Source organism: Salmo salar, chromosome 09, assembly GCF_965601325.2.
Source record: "Salmo salar chromosome 09, fSalSal1, whole genome shotgun sequence".
In the NCBI taxonomy this organism is placed as follows: Eukaryota; Metazoa; Chordata; class Actinopteri; order Salmoniformes; family Salmonidae; genus Salmo; species Salmo salar.
In genome coordinates, this window is record NC_138299.1 from 57,552,501 (window position 1) to 57,570,775 (window position 18,275).

At 51.5% G+C, this 18,275-nt stretch overlaps 1 protein-coding gene across 1 annotated transcript in view; it reads right to left on the minus strand.

The window, feature by feature from the left end:
- The window catches only part of rpia (ribose 5-phosphate isomerase A (ribose 5-phosphate epimerase)), a 34,615-nt gene extending 17,889 nt beyond the window's left edge, over positions 1-16,726 (minus strand). The window contains exons 1-3 of the mRNA XM_045723808.2: positions 16,473-16,726; positions 11,976-12,036; positions 11,733-11,788 (exon numbers count right to left, since the gene is read on the minus strand). Of these exons, the coding sequence (XP_045579764.1) occupies positions 11,733-11,788; positions 11,976-12,036; positions 16,473-16,529 (174 nt within the window). The 5' untranslated portion in view covers positions 16,530-16,726. The remainder of the gene's footprint in view (positions 1-11,732; positions 11,789-11,975; positions 12,037-16,472) is intronic.
- Positions 16,727-18,275: the final 1,549 nt, after the last annotated feature.

Consider the following 18,275-nt stretch of genomic DNA (forward strand, 5'->3'; position numbering starts at 1 on the left):
GAGAGAGAGAACGAGAGGTGAGAGAGAGAGAGAGAACGAGAGGAGGGAGAACGAGAGGTGAGAGAGAGGAGGGAGAACGAGAGGTGAGAGAACGAGAGGTGAGAGGAGGAGGGAGAACGAGAGGTGAGAGAACGAGAGGTGAGAGGAAGAGAGAGAACGAGAGGTGAGAGGAAGAGAGAGAACGAGAGGTGAGAGAGAGAGGGAGAACGAGAGGTGAGAGAGAGAGGGAGAACGAGAGGTGAGAGAGAGAGGGAGAACGAGAGGTGAGAGAGAGAGGAGGGAGAACGAGAGGTGAGAGAGAGAGAGAGAACGAGAGGTGAGAGAGAGAGAGGAGGGAGAACGAGAGGTGAGAGAGAGAGAGGAGGGAGAACGAGAGGTGAGAGAGAGAGAGGAGGGAGAACGAGAGGTGAGAGAGAGAGAGGAGGGAGAACGAGAGGTGAGAGAGAGAGAGGAGGGAGAACGAGAGGTGAGAGAGAGAGGAGGGAGAACGAGAGGTGAGAGAGAGGGGAGGGAGAACGAGAGGTGAGAGAGAGGGGAGAGAGAACGAGAGGTGAGAGAGAGGAGAGAGAGAACGAGAGGTGAGAGAGAGAGAGAACGAGAGGTGAGAGAGAGAGAGAACGAGAGGTGAGAGAGAGAGAGAGAACGAGAGGTGAGAGAGAGAGAACGAGAGGTGAGAGAGAGAACGAGAGGTGAGAGAGAGAGAGAGAACGAGAGGTGAGAGAGAGAGAGAGAACGAGAGGTGAGAGAGAGAGAGAACGAGAGGTGAGAGAGAGAGAGAGAACGAGAGGTGAGAAAGAGACAGAGAGAACGAGAGGTGAGAGAGAGAGAGAGAACGAGAGGTGAGAGAGAAAGAGAGAACGAGAGGTGAGAGAGAGAGAGAACGAGAGGTGAGAGAGAGAGAGAGAGAACGAGAGGTGAGAGAGAGAGAGAGAACGAGAGGTGAGAAAGAGACAGAGAGAACGAGAGGTGAGAGAGAGACAGAGAGAAGGAGAACGAGAGGTGAGAGAGAGAGAGAGAGAGAACGAGAGGTGAGAGAGAGAGAGAACGAGAGGTGAGAGAGAGAGAGAACGAGAGGTGAGAGAGAGAACGAGAGGTGAGAGAGAGAACGAGAGGTGAGAGAGAGAACGAGAGGTGAGAGAGAGAACGAGAGGTGAGAGAGAGAACGAGAGGTGAGAGAGAGAACGAGAGGTGAGAGAGAGAACGAGAGGTGAGAGAGAGAACGAGAGGTGAGAGAGAGAACGAGAGGTGAGAGAGAGAACGAGAGGTGAGAGAGAGAGAGGAGGGAGAACGAGAGGTGAGAGAGAGAGAGGAGGGAGAACGAGAGGTGAGAGAGAGAGAGGAGGGAGAACGAGAGGTGAGAGAGAGAGAGGAGGGAGAACGAGAGGTGAGAGAGAGAGAGGAGGGAGAACGAGAGGTGAGAGAGAGAGAGGAGGGAGAACGAGAGGTGAGAGAGAGAGAGGAGGGAGAACGAGAGGTGAGAGAGAGAGAGGAGGGAGAACGAGAGGTGAGAGAGAGAGAGGAGGGAGAACGAGAGGTGAGAGAGAGAGGAGGGAGAACGAGAGGTGAGAGAGAGAGAGGAGGGAGAACGAGAGGTGGAGAGAGAGAGAGAGGAGGGAGAACGAGAGGTGAGAGAGAGAAAGAACGAGAGGTGAGAGAGAGAAAGAGAACGAGAGGTGAGAGAGAGAAAGAGAACGAGAGGTGAGAGAGAGAAAGAGAGGCGAGAGAGAGAGAGAACGAGGCGAGAGAGAGAGAACGAGGCGAGAGAGAGAGAACGAGGCGAGAGAGAGAGAACGAGGCGAGAGAGAGAGAACGAGAGGCGAGAGGCGAGAGAGAGAGAACGAGAGGCGAGAGAGAGAGAGAACGAGAGGCGAGAGAGAACGAGAGGCGAGAGAGAGAGAACGAGAGGCGAGAGAGACGAGAGGGAGAGAGAACGAGAGGCGAGAGAGGGAGAGAGAACGAGAGGTGAGAGACGAGAGCGAGAGAGAGAGAACGAGAGGCGAGAGAGAGAGAGAACGAGAGGCGAGAGAGAGAGAGAACGAGAGGCGAGAGAGAGAGAGAACGAGAGGCGAGAGAGAGAGAGAACGAGAGGCGAGAGAGAGAGAGAACGAGAGGCGAGAGAGAGAGAGAACGAGAGGCGAGAGAGAGAGAGAACGAGAGGCGAGAGAGAGAGAGAGAGAGAGAGGAGGGAGAACGAGAGGTGAGAGAGAGAGAGGAGGGAGAACGAGAGGTGAGAGAGAGAGAGGAGGGAGAACGAGAGGTGAGAGAGAGAGAGGAGGGAGAACGAGAGGTGAGAGAGAGAGGAGGGAGAACGAGAGGTGATAGAGAGAGGAGGGAGAACGAGAGGTGATAGAGAGAGAGGAGGGAGAACGAGAGGTGATAGAGAGAGAGGAGGGAGAACGAGAGGTGATAGAGAGAGAGGAGGGAGAACGAGAGGTGAGAGAGAGAGAGAGAGGAGGGAGAACGAGAGGTGAGAGAGAGAAAGAGAACGAGAGGCGAGAGAGAGAAAGAGAGGCGAGAGAGAGAGAGAGAGAGGCGAGAGAGAGAGAACGAGGCGAGAGAGAGAGAACGAGGCGAGAGAGAGAGAGACGAGAGGCGAGAGAGAGAGAGAACGAGAGGCGAGAGAGAGAGAGAGGGAGAACGAGAGGCGAGAGAGAGAGAGGAGGGAGAACGAGAGGCGAGAGAGGAGAGAGAACGAGAGGGAGAGAGAGAGAGCGAGAGGAGAGAGAGAGAGAGAACGAGAGGCGAGAGAGAGAGAACGAGAGGCGAGAGAGAGAGAACGAGAGGGAGAGAGAGAGACGAGAGGGAGAGAGAGCGAGAGGTGGAGAGAGAGAGAACGAGAGGGAGAGAGAGAGAGAACGAGAGGCGAGAGAGAGAGAGAACGAGAGGCGAGAGGAGAGAGAACGAGAGGGAGAGGAGAGAGAACGAGAGGTGAGAGAGAGAGAGAACGAGAGGGAGAGAGAGAGAGAACGAGAGGGAGAGGAGAGAGAACGAGAGGTGAGAGAGAGAGAGAGGGAGAACGAGAGGTGAGAGAGAGAGAGAGAACGAGAGGTGAGAGAGAGAGAGAACGAGAGGTGAGAGAGAGAGAGAGAACGAGAGGTGAGAGAGAGAGAGAACGAGAGGAGGGAGAACGAGAGGTGAGAGAGAGAGAGAACGAGAGGTGAGAGAGAGAAGAGAACGAGAGGTGAGAGAGAGAGAGAACGAGAGGTGAGAGAGAGAGGAGGGAGAACGAGAGGTGAGAGAGAGAGAGAGAACGAGAGGTGAGAGAGAGAGGAGGGAGAACGAGAGGTGAGAGAGAGAGGAGGGAGAACGAGAGGTGAGAGAGAGAGAGAGGGAGAACGAGAGGTGAGAGAGAGAGAGAGAGAACGAGAGGTGAGAGAGAGAGAGAGAACGAGAGGTGAGAGAGAGAGAGAACGAGAGGTGAGAGAGAGAGAGAGAACGAGAGGTGAGAGAGAGAGAGAGAACGAGAGGTGAGAGAGAGAGAGAACGAGAGGTGAGAGAGAGAGAGAGAACGAGAGGTGAGAGAGAGAGAGAGAACGAGAGGTGAGAGAGAGAGAGAACGAGAGGTGAGAGAGAGAGAGAGAACGAGAGGTGAGAGAGAGAGGAGAGAACGAGAGGTGAGAGAGAGAGGGAGAACGAGAGGTGAGAGAGAGAGAGAGAACGAGAGGTGAGAGAGAGAGAGAGAACGAGAGGAGAGAGAGAGAGAGAACGAGGCGAGAGAGAGAGAGAGAGCGAGAGAGAGACGAGAGGAGAGAGAGAGAGAACGAGAGGAGAGAGAGAGAGAACGAGAGGGAGAGAGAGGAGAACGAGAGGTGAGAGAGAGAGAACGAGAGGGAGAGAGACGAGAGAGAGAGAGAACGAGAGGGAGAGAGAGAGAGAACGAGAGGGAGAGAGAGAGAGAGACGAGAGGTGAGAGAGAGAGGAGAGAACGAGAGGAGAGAGAGAGAGAGAACGAGAGGAGAGAGAGAGAGAGAACGAGAGGGAGAGAGAGAGAGAACGAGAGGAGAGAGAGAGAGAACGAGAGGAGAGAGAGAGAGAGAACGAGAGGTGAGAGAGAGAGAGAACGAGAGGGAGAGAGAGAGAGAACGAGAGGTGAGAGAGAGAGAGAACGAGAGGAGAGAGAGAGAGAGAACGAGAGGGAGAGAGAGAGAGGAGGGAGAACGAGAGGTGAGAGAGAGAGGAGGGAGAACGAGAGGTGAGAGAGAGAGAGAGAACGAGAGGTGAGAGAGAGAAGAGAGAGAGAGAGGAGGGAGAACGAGAGGTAGAGAGAGAACGAGAGGTGAGAGAGAGAGGAGACGAGAGGTGAGACGAGAGAGGAGGGAGAACGAGAGGTGAGAGAGAGAGAGAGAACGAGAGGTGAGAGAGAGAGAGAGAACGAGAGGTGAGAGAGAGAGAGAGAACGAGAGGTAGAGAGAGAGACGAGAGGGAGAGAGAGAGAACGAGAGGCGAGAGAGAGAGAACGAGAGGCGAGAGAGAGAGAGAGAACGAGAGGCGAGAGAGAGAGAGAGAACGAGGCGAGAGAGAGAGAACGAGAGGCGAGAGAGAGAGAACGAGAGGCGAGAGAGAGAGAACGAGAGGCGAGAGAGAGAGAACGAGAGGCGAGAGAGAACGAGAGGCGAGAGAGAGAGAGAACGAGAGGCGAGAGAGAGAGAACGAGAGGCGAGAGAGAACGAGAGGCGAGAGAGAACGAGAGGCGAGAGAGGAGAGAGAACGAGAGGCGATGAGAGAGAGAACGAGAGGCGAGAGAGGAGAGAGAACGAGAGGCGAGGAGAGAGAGAACGAGAGGCGAGAGAGAGAGAGAACGAGAGGCGAGAGAGAGAGAGAACGAGAGGCGAGAGAGAGAGAGAACGAGAGGCGGAGAGAGAGAGAACGAGAGGCGAGAGAGAGAGAGAACGAGAGGCGAGAGAGAGAGAGAACGAGAGGCGAGAGAGAGAGAGAACGAGAGGCGAGAGAGAGAGAGAACGAGAGGCGAGAGAGAGAGAACGAGAGGCGAGAGAGAGGAGAGAACGAGAGGCGAGAGAGAGAGAGAACGAGAGGCGAGAGAGAGAGAGACGAGAGGCGAGAGAGAGAACGAGAGGTGAGAGAGAGAGAGAGAACGAGAGGGAGAGAGAGAGAGAGAACGAGAGGTGAGAGAGAGAGAGAGAACGAGAGGTGAGAGAGAGAGAGAACGAGAGGTGAGAGAGAGAGGAGAGAACGAGAGGTGAGAGAGAGAGAGAGAACGAGAGGTGAGAGAGAGAGGAGGGAGAACGAGAGGTGAGAGAGAGAGAGAGAACGAGAGGGAGAGAGAGAGAGACGAGAGAGAGAGAGAGAGAGAACGAGAGGTGAGAGAGAGAGAGAGAACGAGAGGTGAGAGAGAGAGAGAGAACGAGAGGTGAGAGAGAGAGAGAGAACGAGAGGTGAGAGAGAGAGAGAGAACGAGAGGTGAGAGAGAGAGAGAGACGAGAGGTGAGAGAGAGAGACGAGAGGTGAGAGAGAGGAGAACGAGAGGTGAGAGAGAGAGAACGAGAGGTGAGAGAGGAGGAGAACGAGAGGTGAGAGAGGAGAGAGAACGAGAGGTGAGAGAGAGGGAGAACGAGAGGTGAGAGAGAGAGGAGAACGAGAGGTGAGAGAGAGAGAGAACGAGAGGGAGAGGAGAGACGAGAGGAGAGAGGGAGAACGAGAGGAGAGAGAGAGACGAGAGGAGGGAGACGAGAGGAGAGAGAGAACGAGAGGGAGAGAGAGAGAGAACGAGAGGAGAGAGAGAGAGAGAACGAGAGGTGAGAGAGAGAGGGAGAACGAGAGGTGAGAGAGAGAGAGAGAACGAGAGGTGAGAGAGAGAGAGAGAACGAGAGGTGAGAGAGAGAACGAGAGGTGAGAGAGAGACGAGAGGCGAGAGGAGAACGAGAGGAGAGAGAGAACGAGAGGGAGAGAGAGAACGAGAGGTGAGAGAGGAGGGAGAACGAGAGGTGAGAGAGGAGGGAGAACGAGAGGTGAGAGAGGAGGGAGAACGAGAGGTGAGAGAGGAGGGAGAACGAGAGGTGAGAGAGGAGGGAGAACGAGAGGTGAGAGAGGAGGGAGAACGAGAGGTGAGAGAGGAGGGAGAACGAGAGGTGAGAGAGAGGAGGGAGAACGAGAGGTGAGAGGAGAGAGGAGGGAGAACGAGAGGTGAGAGAGAGAGGAGGGAGAACGAGAGGAGAGAGAGAGGGAGAACGAGAGGAGAGAGAGGAGAGAACGAGAGGGAGAGAGAGAGAGAACGAGAGGAGAGAGAGAGAGAACGAGAGGAGAGAGAGAGAGAACGAGAGGAGAGAGAGAGAGCGAGAGAGAGAGAGAGAACGAGAGGAGAGAGAGAGAGAGAACGAGAGGAGAGAGAGAGAGAGAACGAGAGGTGAGAGAGAGGAGAACGAGAGGAGAGAGAGGAGAACGAGAGGTGAGAGAGAGAACGAGAGGGGAGAGGAGAACGAGAGGAGAGAGAGAGGAGAACGAGAGGGAGAGGAGGGAGAACGAGAGGTGAGAGGAGAGAGAGAACGAGAGGTGAGAGAGAGAGGAGGGAGAACGAGAGGTGAGAGAGAGAGAGAGAACGAGAGGGAGAGAGAGAGAGGAGGGAGAACGAGAGGTGAGAGAGAGGAGAGAACGAGAGGAGAGAGAGAGAGGAGAACGAGAGGTGAGAGAGAGAGGAGGGAGAACGAGAGGTGAGAGAGAGAGGAGGGAGAACGAGAGGTGAGAGAGGAGGGAGAACGAGAGGTGAGAGAGAGAGGAGAACGAGAGGTGAGAGAGAGGAGGGAGAACGAGAGGTGAGAGAGAGAGGAGGGAGAACGAGAGGTGAGAGAGAGAGGAGGGAGAACGAGAGGTGAGAGAGAGAGGAGGGAGAACGAGAGGTGAGAGAGAGAGAGAGGGAGAACGAGAGGTGAGAGAGAGAGGAGGGAGAACGAGAGGTGAGAGAGAGGAGGGAGAACGAGAGGTGAGAGAGAGAGGGAGAACGAGAGGTGAGAGAGAGAGGGAGAACGAGAGGTGAGAGAGAGAGGAGGGAGAACGAGAGGTGAGAGAGAGAGGAGGGAGAACGAGAGGTGAGAGAGAGGAGGGAGAACGAGAGGTGAGAGAGAGAGAGAGAGAGAGGAGGGAGAACGAGAGGTGAGAGAGAGAGGAGAGAGAGGAGGGAGAACGAGAGGTGAGAGAGAGGAGGGAGAACGAGAGGTGAGAAGAGGAGGGAGAACGAGAGGTGAGAGAGGAGGGAGAACGAGAGGTGAGAGAGGAGGGAGAGGAGGGAGACGAGAGGTGAGAGAGAGAGAGAGGAGGGAGAACGAGAGGTGAGAGAGGAGGGAGAACGAGAGCGAGAGAGAGGGAGAACGAGAGCGAGAGAGAGAGAACGAGGCGAGAGAGAGAGAACGAGAGCGAGAGAGAGGAGGGAGAACGAGAGCGAGAGAGAGGAGGGAGAACGAGAGCGAGAGAGAGGAGGGAGAACGAGAGCGAGAGAGAGAGAGAGGAGAACGAGAGCGAGAGAGAGAGGGAGAACGAGAGCGAGAGAGAGAGAGAGAACGAGAGGCGAGAGAGAGAGAGAGAGAGAGAGAGAGAGAGAACGAGAGAGAGAGAGGAGGAGAACGAGAGCGGAGGGAGAACGAGAGCGAGAGAGAGAACGAGAGCGAGAGAGAGAGAGAACGAGAGAGAGAGAGAGAGAACGAGAGCGAGAGAGAGGAGAACGAGAGGAGAGAGAGAGAGAACGAGAGAGAGAGAGAGAGAGAACGAGAGGAGAGAGAGGAGAGAACGAGAGGGAGAGAGAGAGAGAACGAGAGGAGAGAGAGAGAGAGAACGAGAGGAGAGAGAGAGAGAGAACGAGAGAGAGAGAGAGAGAGAACGAGAGGAGAGAGAGAGAGAACGAGAGGAGAGAGAGAGAGAACGAGAGAGAGAGAGAGAGAGAACGAGAGGAGAGAGAGAGAGAGAACGAGAGAGAGAGAGAGAGAGAGAACGAGAGAGAGAGAGAGAGGAAGAACGAGAGGGAGAGAGAGGAGAACGAGAGGGAGAGAGAGAGAACGAGAGGAGAGAGAGAGGAGACGAGAGAGAGAGAGGAGAACGAGAGAGAGAGAGAAGAACGAGAGGTGAGAGAGAGAGAGAGAACGAGAGGTGAGAGAGAGAGAGAACGAGAGGTGAGAGAGAGAAGAGAACGAGAGGTGAGAGAGAGAGAGAGAACGAGAGGTGAGAGAGAGAGAGAACGAGAGGTGAGAGAGAGAGAGAACGAGAGGTGAGAGAGAGAGAGAGACGAGAGGTGAGAGAGGAGAGAGAGAGAACGAGAGGTGAGAGAGAGAGAGAACGAGAGGTGAGAGAGAGAGAACGAGAGGTGAGAGAGAGAGAGAACGAGAGGTGAGAGAGAGAACGAGAGGTGAGAGAGAGAACGAGAGGTGAGAGAGAGAGAACGAGAGGTGAGAGAGAGAGAGAACGAGAGGTGAGAGAGAGAGAGAGAACGAGAGGTGAGAGAGAGAGAGAGAACGAGAGGCGAGAGAGAGAGAGAGAACGAGAGGTGAGAGAGAGAGAGAGAACGAGAGGTGAGAGAGAGAGGAGAACGAGAGCGAGAGGAGAACGAGAGGGAGAGAGAGGAGAACGAGAGGTGAGAGAGGAGAGAGAACGAGAGGTGAGAGGAGAGAGGGAGAACGAGAGGTGAGAGAGAGAGGAGGGAGAACGAGAGGTGAGAGAGAGAGGAGGGAGAACGAGAGGTGGAGAGAGAGAGGAGGGAGAACGAGAGGTGAGAGAGAGAGAGGAGGGAGAACGAGAGGTGAGAGAGAGAGAGGAGGGAGAACGAGAGGTGAGAGAGAGAGAGGAGGGAGAACGAGAGGTGAGAGAGAGAGAGAGAACGAGAGGAGAGAGAGAGAACGAGAGGTGAGAGAGAGACGGAGAACGAGAGGTGAGAGAGAGAGAACGAGAGGTGAGAGAGAGAGAACGAGAGGTGAGAGAGAGAGAACGAGAGGAGAGAGAGAGAGAACGAGAGGTGAGAGAGAGAGAGAACGAGAGGTGAGAGAGAGAACGAGAGGTGAGAGAGAGAGAGAGAACGAGAGGGAGAGAGAGAGGAGAACGAGAGGTGAGAGAGGAGAGAGAACGAGAGGTGAGAGAGAGAGAGAGAACGAGAGGTGAGAGAGAGAGAGAGAACGAGAGGTGAGAGAGAGAGAGAGAACGAGAGGGAGAGAGAGAGAGAGAACGAGAGGAGAGGGAGAACGAGAGGTGAGAGAGAGGAGGGAGAACGAGAGGTGAGAGAGAGAGGAGGGAGAACGAGAGGTGAGAGAGAGGAGGGAGAACGAGAGGTGAGAGAGAGGAGGGAGAACGAGAGGTGAGAGAGAGAGGAGGGAGAACGAGAGGTGAGAGAGAGAGGAGGGAGAACGAGAGGTGAGAGAGAGAGGAGGGAGAACGAGAGGTGAGAGAGAGAGGGAGAACGAGAGGTGAGAGAGAGAGGGAGAACGAGAGGTGAGAGAGAGAGAGAGAACGAGAGGTGAGAGAGAGAGAGAGAACGAGAGGTGAGAGAGAGAGAACGAGAGGTGAGAGAGAGAGAGGAGAGAACGAGAGGTGAGAGAGAGAGAACGAGAGGTGAGAGAGAGAGAACGAGAGGTGAGAGAGAGAGAGAACGAGAGGTGAGAGAGAGAGAGAACGAGAGGTGAGAGAGAGAGAGAACGAGAGGTGAGAGAGAGGAGAACGAGAGGTGAGAGAGAGAGAGAACGAGAGGTGAGAGAGAGAGAGAGACGAGAGGTGAGAGAGAGAGAGACGAGAGGAGGGAGAACGAGAGGTGAGAGAGAGGAGAACGAGAGGTGAGAGAGGAGGGAGAACGAGAGGTGAGAGAGGAGGGAGAACGAGAGGTGAGAGAGAGAGGAGAGAACGAGAGGTGAGAGAGGAGAGAGAACGAGAGGTGAGAGAGAGAGAGAGAACGAGAGGTGAGAGAGAGAGAGGAGAACGAGAGGTAGAGAGAGAGGAGGGAGAACGAGAGGTGAGAGAGAGAGAGGAGGGAGAACGAGAGGTGAGAGAGAGAGAGAGGGAGAACGAGAGGTGAGAGAGAGAGAGAGGGAGAACGAGAGGTGAGAGAGAGAGAGAGAGGGAGAACGAGAGGTGAGAGAGAGAGAGAGAGGGAGAACGAGAGGTGAGAGAGAGAGAGGAGGGAGAACGAGAGGTGAGAGAGAGAGAGGAGGGAGAACGAGAGGTGAGAGAGAGAGAGGAGAGAACGAGAGGTGAGAGAGAGAGAGAGAGGGAGAACGAGAGGTGAGAGAGAGAGAGAGAGAGAGGGAGAACGAGAGGTGAGAGAGAGAGAGAGAGAGAGGGAGAACGAGAGGTGAGAGAGAGAGAGAGAGAAGGAGAACGAGAGGTGAGAGAGAGAGAGAGAGAGAGAACGAGAGGTGAGAGAGAGAGAGAGAGAGAGAGACGAGAGGTGAGGAGAGAGAGAGAGGAGGGAGAACGAGAGGTGAGAGAGAGAGAGAGGGAGAACGAGAGGTGAGAGAGAGAGAGAGGGAGAACGAGAGGTGAGAGAGAGAGAGAGGGAGAACGAGAGGTGAGAGAGAGAGAGAGGGAGAACGAGAGGTGAGAGAGAGAGAGAGAGGGAGAACGAGAGGTGAGAGAGAGAGAGAGGGAGAACGAGAGGTGAGAGAGAGAGAGAGAGACGAGAGGTGAGAGAGAGAGAGAGAGAGAGGGAGAGAGAGGGAGAACGAGAGGGAGACGAGAGTGAGAGAGAGAGGAGGGAGAACGAGAGGTGAGAGAGAGAGAGAGGAGAGGAGGGAGAACGAGAGGTGAGAGAGAGAGAGAGAGAGGAGGGAGAACGAGAGGTGAGAGAGAGAGAGAGAGAGGAGGGAGAACGAGAGGTGAGAGAGAGAGAGAGAGGAGGGAGAACGAGAGGTGAGAGAGAGAGAGAGAGAGGAGGGAGAACGAGAGGTGAGAGAGAGAGAGAGAGAGGAGGGAGAACGAGAGGTGAGAGAGAGAGAGAGGAGGGGAGAACGAGAGGTGAGAGAGAGAGAGGAGGGAGAACGAGAGGTGAGAGAGAGAGAGAGAGAGGAGGGAGAACGAGAGGTGAGAGAGAGAGAGAGAGGAGGGAGAACGAGAGGTGAGAGAGAGAGAGAGAGGAGGGAGAACGAGAGGTGAGAGAGAGAGAGAGAGGAGGGAGAACGAGAGGTGAGAGAGAGAGAGAGAGGAGGGAGAACGAGAGGTGAGAGAGAGAGAGAGAGGAGGGAGAACGAGAGGTGAGAGAGAGAGAGAGGAGGGAGAACGAGAGGTGAGAGAGAGAGAGAGGAGGGAGAACGAGAGGTGAGAGAGAGAGAGAGAGGAGGGAGAACGAGAGGTGAGAGAGAGAGAGAGAGAGGAGGGAGAACGAGAGGTGAGAGAGAGAGAGAGAGAGGAGGGAGAACGAGAGGTGAGAGAGAGAGAGAGGAGGGAGAACGAGAGGTGAGAGAGAGAGAGAGAGAGGAGGGAGAACGAGAGGTGAGAGAGAGAGAGGAGGGAGAACGAGAGGTGAGAGAGAGAGAGAGAGAGGAGGGAGAACGAGAGGTGAGAGAGAGAGAGAGAGAAGGGAGAACGAGAGGTGAGAGAGAGAGAGAGAGAGAGAGGAGGGAGAACGAGAGGAGAGAGAGAGAGAGGAGGGATAACGAGAGGTGAGAGAGAGAGAGAGGAGGGAGAACGAGAGGAGAGAGAGAGAGAGGAGGGAGAACGAGAGGAGAGAGAGAGAGAGGAGAGGTGAGAGAGAGAGAGAGAGAGAGAGAGAGAGGAGGGAGAACGAGAGGTGAGAGATGTGTGTCTCACTTCACCTGGAAGGAGGTTGGGACACACACGATGTTGAGTTTCTCTTGACGAACCCTCTCCGCTGGAACACACACACACACACACACACGTTAGATCACAGTTCCAAGCCATCTTAATGAGAAAACACAACATCTGAAAAGGCTCATGGACCAGCCTACATTATGCCCTAATCCCCTTTGTGGACTAATAAAAGTACTAACTTCACTTGTTGTATAAAATCAACCGTTAAAGACTACTAGTCTCCTCACCTAGTCTGTCTACAGCATACATAATGGTGGATCCACTGCCCACGCCAACTACCTGGTGGTTCTGTGATGGAAGGAAAGACGAGCAAGTCAGTACATTTCACATAGTGGTACTACACATTACCTTGGGCACATGCTGGTAAAACGCCAAAGCACGAGAGGCTAGTCTTGAACATAACTTGTACCCTGGTTGGCTACAACTTACAATGAAAGGAAAAAAACAGTCATGTTTTCTTTCCTTGTTTTATTCCTTGAATGCATTGATTGTTGCTAATAGCACATTACAGTCTCTAGTAAGTTCGTTACAGAGAACGGTAGTGCAGCTTTGCTTTGGTCATGTTCACTTTCTATTCTCAATGTCCCCGTTCGGAGTTTATGATGAAACCAAAATGTCACCAGAGATTATTATTATTACAGATAACCCACAGAAGGAGTTAACAATCTGTAGCTATAGTTACACCAGATAATGAGATTTAACCCAATATTTATTGTATCTATTACTGGGCGTTACAGGTTGGCCTATACAGAACCTCAGATGTTTCAACTAACCTCGTATTGGTGGATACCATCTTCATTCGAGTCCAGTTGCAAGGGGTAGTTTTGAATTTAGAAAATGCTCCGTTAAAATATACATGTTTTTCCCTCCATGAAGTACATCGCCATCTTGTCCATTTCAAATTTGCTCATTGATTGAGACTGGTGGGTCGAGCCATAGACGAACGTGAACTTGCTAGCCAGCAGACGGAGGTGCAAAAAGAGGGACACGTGCTCTAGTAGCTCAGAGAACCTGAAAGCCTTTGAGGCTAAATTGATTTTGGATGTATTATATTAAGTTAAAATAAGTGTTCATTCAGTATTGTTGCAATTGTCATTATTACAAAAAAAAATACTAAAATAAAATAAATAAAAATGTCAAAGAAAATAAAAAATGTTATTTAAATTCGGCCGATTACTCGGAATCGGCTTTTTTTGGTCCTCCAATAATCGGCATCGGCGTTGAAAAATCATAATCGGTCGACCTCTAATCTCTGTACTTTGCCTCGATCCGGACTCGTCTCTCAGCCCCTGCCGCTTAGAACATCCCCATAGCATGCTGCCACCACCATGCTTCACCCTAGGGATGGTGCCAGGTTTCCTCCAGACGTGACGCTTGGCATTCAGGCCAAAGAGTTCAATCTTGGTTTCATCAGACCAGAGAATCTTGTTTCTCATGGTCTGAGAGTCTTTAGGTGCCTTTTGGCAAACTCCAAGTGGGCTGTCATGTGCCTTTTACTGAGGAGTGGTTGCCGTCTGGCCACTCTACCATAAAGACCTGATTGGTGGAGTGCTGCAGAGATGGTTGTCCTTCTGGAAGTTTCTCCCATCTCCAGAGTTACTCTGTAGCTGTCAGAGTGACCATCAGGTTCTTGGTCACCTCCCTGATCAAGGCCCTTCTTCCCCAATTGCTCAGTTTGGCCAGGCAGCCAGTTCTAGGAAGAGCCTTGGTGGTTCCAAACTCCTTCCATTTAAGAATGATGGGAGGCCACTGTGTTCTTGGGGACCTTCAATGCTGCAGACATTTGGTACCCTTCCCCAGATCTGTGCCTCGACACAATCCTGTTTCCTTCAACCTCATGACTTGGTTTTTACTCTGACATGCACTGTCAACTGTGGGACCTTATATTGACAGGTGTGTGCCTTTCCAAATCATGTCCAATCAATTGAATTTACCACAGGTGGACTCCAATCAAGTTGTAGAAACATCTCAAGGATGATCAATGGAAACAGGATGCACCTGAGCTCAATTTGGAGTCTCATAGCAAAGGGTCTGAATATTTATGTAAATAAGGTATGTTTTTATAAATTTGCAAAAATGTATAAACCTGTTTTCGCTTTGTCATTCCCGGGGTATTGTGTGTAGATTGCTGAGGATTTTCTTTTTTAGAATAAGGCTGTAACATAACAAATGTGGAAAAAGTCAAGGGGTCTGAATACTTTCCCGAAGGCTCTGTATGTGGTTGTCAATTGTACTGCAGAAATGGATCGGAAGGTCAGAGAAAAGAGAGGTTGTGGTGACAGCGGCAGAGAAGTACTTTGGATTGCGAGGATTTATTGCAGAACAGTTGCAGCGGGTGTTGAGTGGTAGTGTTTTGTTCTGAGTGGACAACAACAGTTTCAACTGGAGCAAAAAAGTAATTTGTCTAAAATTGGGAGTGGAGGATATTTGTGTAAATGATAATGAATCGCTTCTGGTTGGGATGCGTTTGTTGAGCAAGGATGCATGTGGGGAAACGTGTTTTAGGTGTCAAATGGAGAAGTACGACCCTTGGAAAAGTGGAGTCTGTCAGAGTGACCAGAAGTGGTCTTATTTTGATTCATTGTATTTCTGAAGAACAGAGGAAGATTGCAGTGAGCCTCCAACAAGAATCCGGACAACAGAAATGTTGTTTTGAACTTCGGAGTAGAGACACCAGTCAAAGGAGTCACCTCAGGGGTGACGACGGATGTTCAGCTTGAAGACCTGAAGAGAATTCTTAGTGTGGTTGGTGCCCGGCGTCTGACCCTCTGGGTGAACAGAGGAAAAAGAAGCCTGATTGTCCTGTTGCATGTGAAACTTGTTTGTTTACGTAAGATACGCCGTACAAGCTTTCATTCCCAAACCACTGCAGTGTAAAAATTGTAAAGGATTTGGCCTTGTTTCAAGTGTGTGCAGTTGAACAGAGCATATTGAAGATAGGTGTGTAGAAGGACGACGACGGTGGGGGGATCATGAGCCAGTGTTTCTGGAGTGCCCTGTAAGGGTGAAGGAGATTCAGGTGGTCAAAGTTAGAGCGGCCAACCAAATCTATACAGAAGTGATAACAAGTTGTTCCCGTGAAGAGATGGTAGTGGATACCGTCTCTGTAGTAAATGTCTGCTGCCAGACAAAAAGACACCCGGTGTGTTAAAACGGTGGACTTTGTTGCGTTCATTGCCACAGTTAATAAAGTGTACAGCACAAGTCTCAACGCAGTAGAATTTGGACATTGTGGCTGCAGCAGAAAAGTTTTTGGGACTCAAAAGGTTTTACATTGGAAGACATGCAAAGGGTACTGGCGCCTGAAGGCCCACCCTCCCAGGGTCCTCTAGAGCCTGTACAGGAATCAGATCTGGTTTTATTTATTTTTAACAGATAAGTTTGTTTGATTTATTGGAAGTTCAGTTTTTGGGGGGGGTAATCTTGTTTCCATCCCGCATAGTAGGTGGCAGGATGCACATTACATTGTGGGATCACCAATATACCATAAAATAAATCCACGTGTCTCGATCAATGAGAGAACATGGCGATTTACACATTGCTGGATTAACTCATGGAGGAATTACGTTTATTTTAATAAAGGAGTATTTGTATTTTAGAAGATAGACGTTTGGTCGAGTCGAGAACTAAGATCTTATAACGTTACCAAGTTAAGTTTGGTTGACAATGATCTATGCTCCTGTAACCCCCAGTAATGGTTATAAAACAGAGTTAATTCACATTATCTGGTAACAATATGCAAGTCTAGAATGATCACCTTAAAAAAATCCCCTGAAGGTGAGACAGTATTACCTCATCTTGCAAAGCCAACTACCTGGTGCCAAAGGGGACCATGCTACCTGGTGACAAAGGGGACCATGCTACCTGGTGACAAAGGGGACCATGCTACCTGGTGACAAAGGGGACCATGCTACCTGGTGACAAAGGGGACCATGCTACCTGGTGCCAAAGGGGACCATGCTACCTGGTGCCAAAGGGGACCATGCTACCTGGTGCCAAAAGGGACCATGCTACCTGGTGCCAAAAGGGGACCATGCTACCTGGTGACAAAGGGGACCATGCTACCTGGTGACAAAGGGGACCATGCTACCTGGTGACAAAGGGGACCATGCTACCTGGTGACAAAGGGGACCATGCTACCTGGTGACAAAGGGGACCATGCTACCTGGTGACAAAGGGGACCATGCTACCTGGTGACAAAGGGGACCATGCTACCTGGTGACAAAGGGGACCATGCTACCTGGTGACAAAGGGGACCATGCTACCTGGTGACAAAGGGGACCATGCTACCTGGTGACAAAGGGGACCATGCTACCTGGTGACAAAGGGGACCATCCTACCTGGTGCCAAAGGTGACCATCCTACCTGGTGCCAAAGGTGACCATCCTACCTGGTGCCAAAGGGGACCATGCTACCTGGTGCCAAAGGTGACCATCCTCCTGGCTGGCATAGAAACAGCTGCCTTGGCGCATTCATTGCTGTTAGGAAAGTAGTCATATGTCTAACTAAAAACTACATGATTAAACATGTTGTTTGCTAGTTACCAGTAACTAACTAACTAACTAACTAACTAGCCAGCTACTATAGCTGTTGTTCGGCATCAGTATCAAGCACATGGTTTGACATCCACGTTGTAAACAGAGTATGCTAGCTATCAACCTAAAGTCCGCCCCTGTAGTTAGATAGTTATATTAATAATGTATAGTCAATATCATTTATATTACCTGAACATGGTTATCCACCGCTGCGTAGCCTGAAAGTTTCTTCGCCTCTTCTGCCATGACGCCTCCGGTTCTGTGTGAACTTTCTGTCCTTAACCTGCTGCAGAACTGTCAGAAAAGACACAATGTTAACAACCTACTGCAGAACTGTCCAGCTGGAACAACCTGCTGCAGAAAATGCACAATGTGCTACAAAAGAAGCGCCGTGTTGATGAGTTCGCTGAACTCATGTGCTACTTGATCAACGCGGTGAAAACCCTGATTCTTCTTCTTCGGGGTTTATCTGCGGTTGGCATCCAACGTTATGGTGCATGACCGCCACCTACTGTACTGGAGTGTGGGCCAGAGACAAAAGAAATCCTACCTTTTATTTATTCATTTTATTTTTTATTTAACTGGGAAAGTCAGTTAAGAACAAATTCTTATTTACAATGACGGCCTAGGAACAGTGGGTTAACTGCCTTGTTCAGGGGCAGAACGACAGATTTTTACCTTATCAGCTCGGGGATTTGATTTTGCAACCTTTCAGTTACTAGTCCAACGCTCTAACCACTAGACTACCTGCTGGTTACTGGTCCAACGCTCTAACTACTAGGCTACCTGCTGGTTACTAGTCCAACACTCTAACCACTAGGCTACCTGCTGGTTACTAGTCCAACACTCTAACCACTAGGCTACCTGCTGGTTACTGGCCCAACGTTCTAACCACTAGGCTACCTGCTGGTTACTAGTCCAACGCTCTAACCACCAGGCTACCTGCTGGTTACTAGTCCAACGCTCTAACCACTAGGCTACCTGCTGGTTACTAGTCCAACACTCTAACCACTAGGCTACCTGCTGGTTACTAGTCCAACACTCTAACCACTAGGCTACCTGCTGGTTACTAGTCCAACACTCTAACCCCTAGACTACCTTTCGGTTACTAGTCCAACGCTCTAACCACTAGGCTACCTGCTGGTTACTAGTCCAACGCTCTAACCACTAGGCTACCTGCTGTTTACTAGTCCAACACTCTAACCACTAGGCTACGTGCTGGTTACTAGTCCAACGCTCTAACCACTAGGCTACCTGCTGGTTACTGGTCCAACACTCTAACCACTAGGCTACCTGCTGGTTACTAGTCCAACGCTCTAACCACTAGGTTACCTGCTGGTTACTGGTCCAACGCTCTAACCACTAGGCTACCTGTTGGTTACTAGTCCAACGCTCTAACCACTAGGCTACCTGCTGGTTACTGGCCCAACGCTCTAACCACTAGGCTACCTGCTGGTTACTAGTCCAACGCTCTAACCACTAGGCTACCTGCTGGTTACTGGTCCAACGCTCTAACCACTAGGCTACCTGCTGGTTACTGGTCCAACGCTCTAACCACTTGGCTACCTGCTGGTTACTAGTCCAACACTCTAACCACTAGGCTACCTGCTGGTTACTGGTCCAACGCTCTAACCACTAGGCTACCTGCTGGTTACTGGTCCAACGCTCTAACCACTAGGGTACCCTGCCGCCCCAAAAAGGGGCCTGCCAGCCCCGTTGATCTTTAAAACGATAACAACATATTTGAGACAATATCTAATGACGTTCTGCTCAATATACTCTTTAAACTAATTCTCTGTATCCCCTTCTCCCTCATACTAGATCTCAGCCTCTCCCTTTCCCTCTGATACTGCCCACACTGTAGCAATACATGCTCCACTGTCTCTGTTTCCTGGCAACAATCACACTTCCTGTTGGACGCTTTCCTATCACATTTAAGGTCTTAATCTACTGGCGGTGTCCCACCCCTTCATCTACTGGCGGTGTCTCACC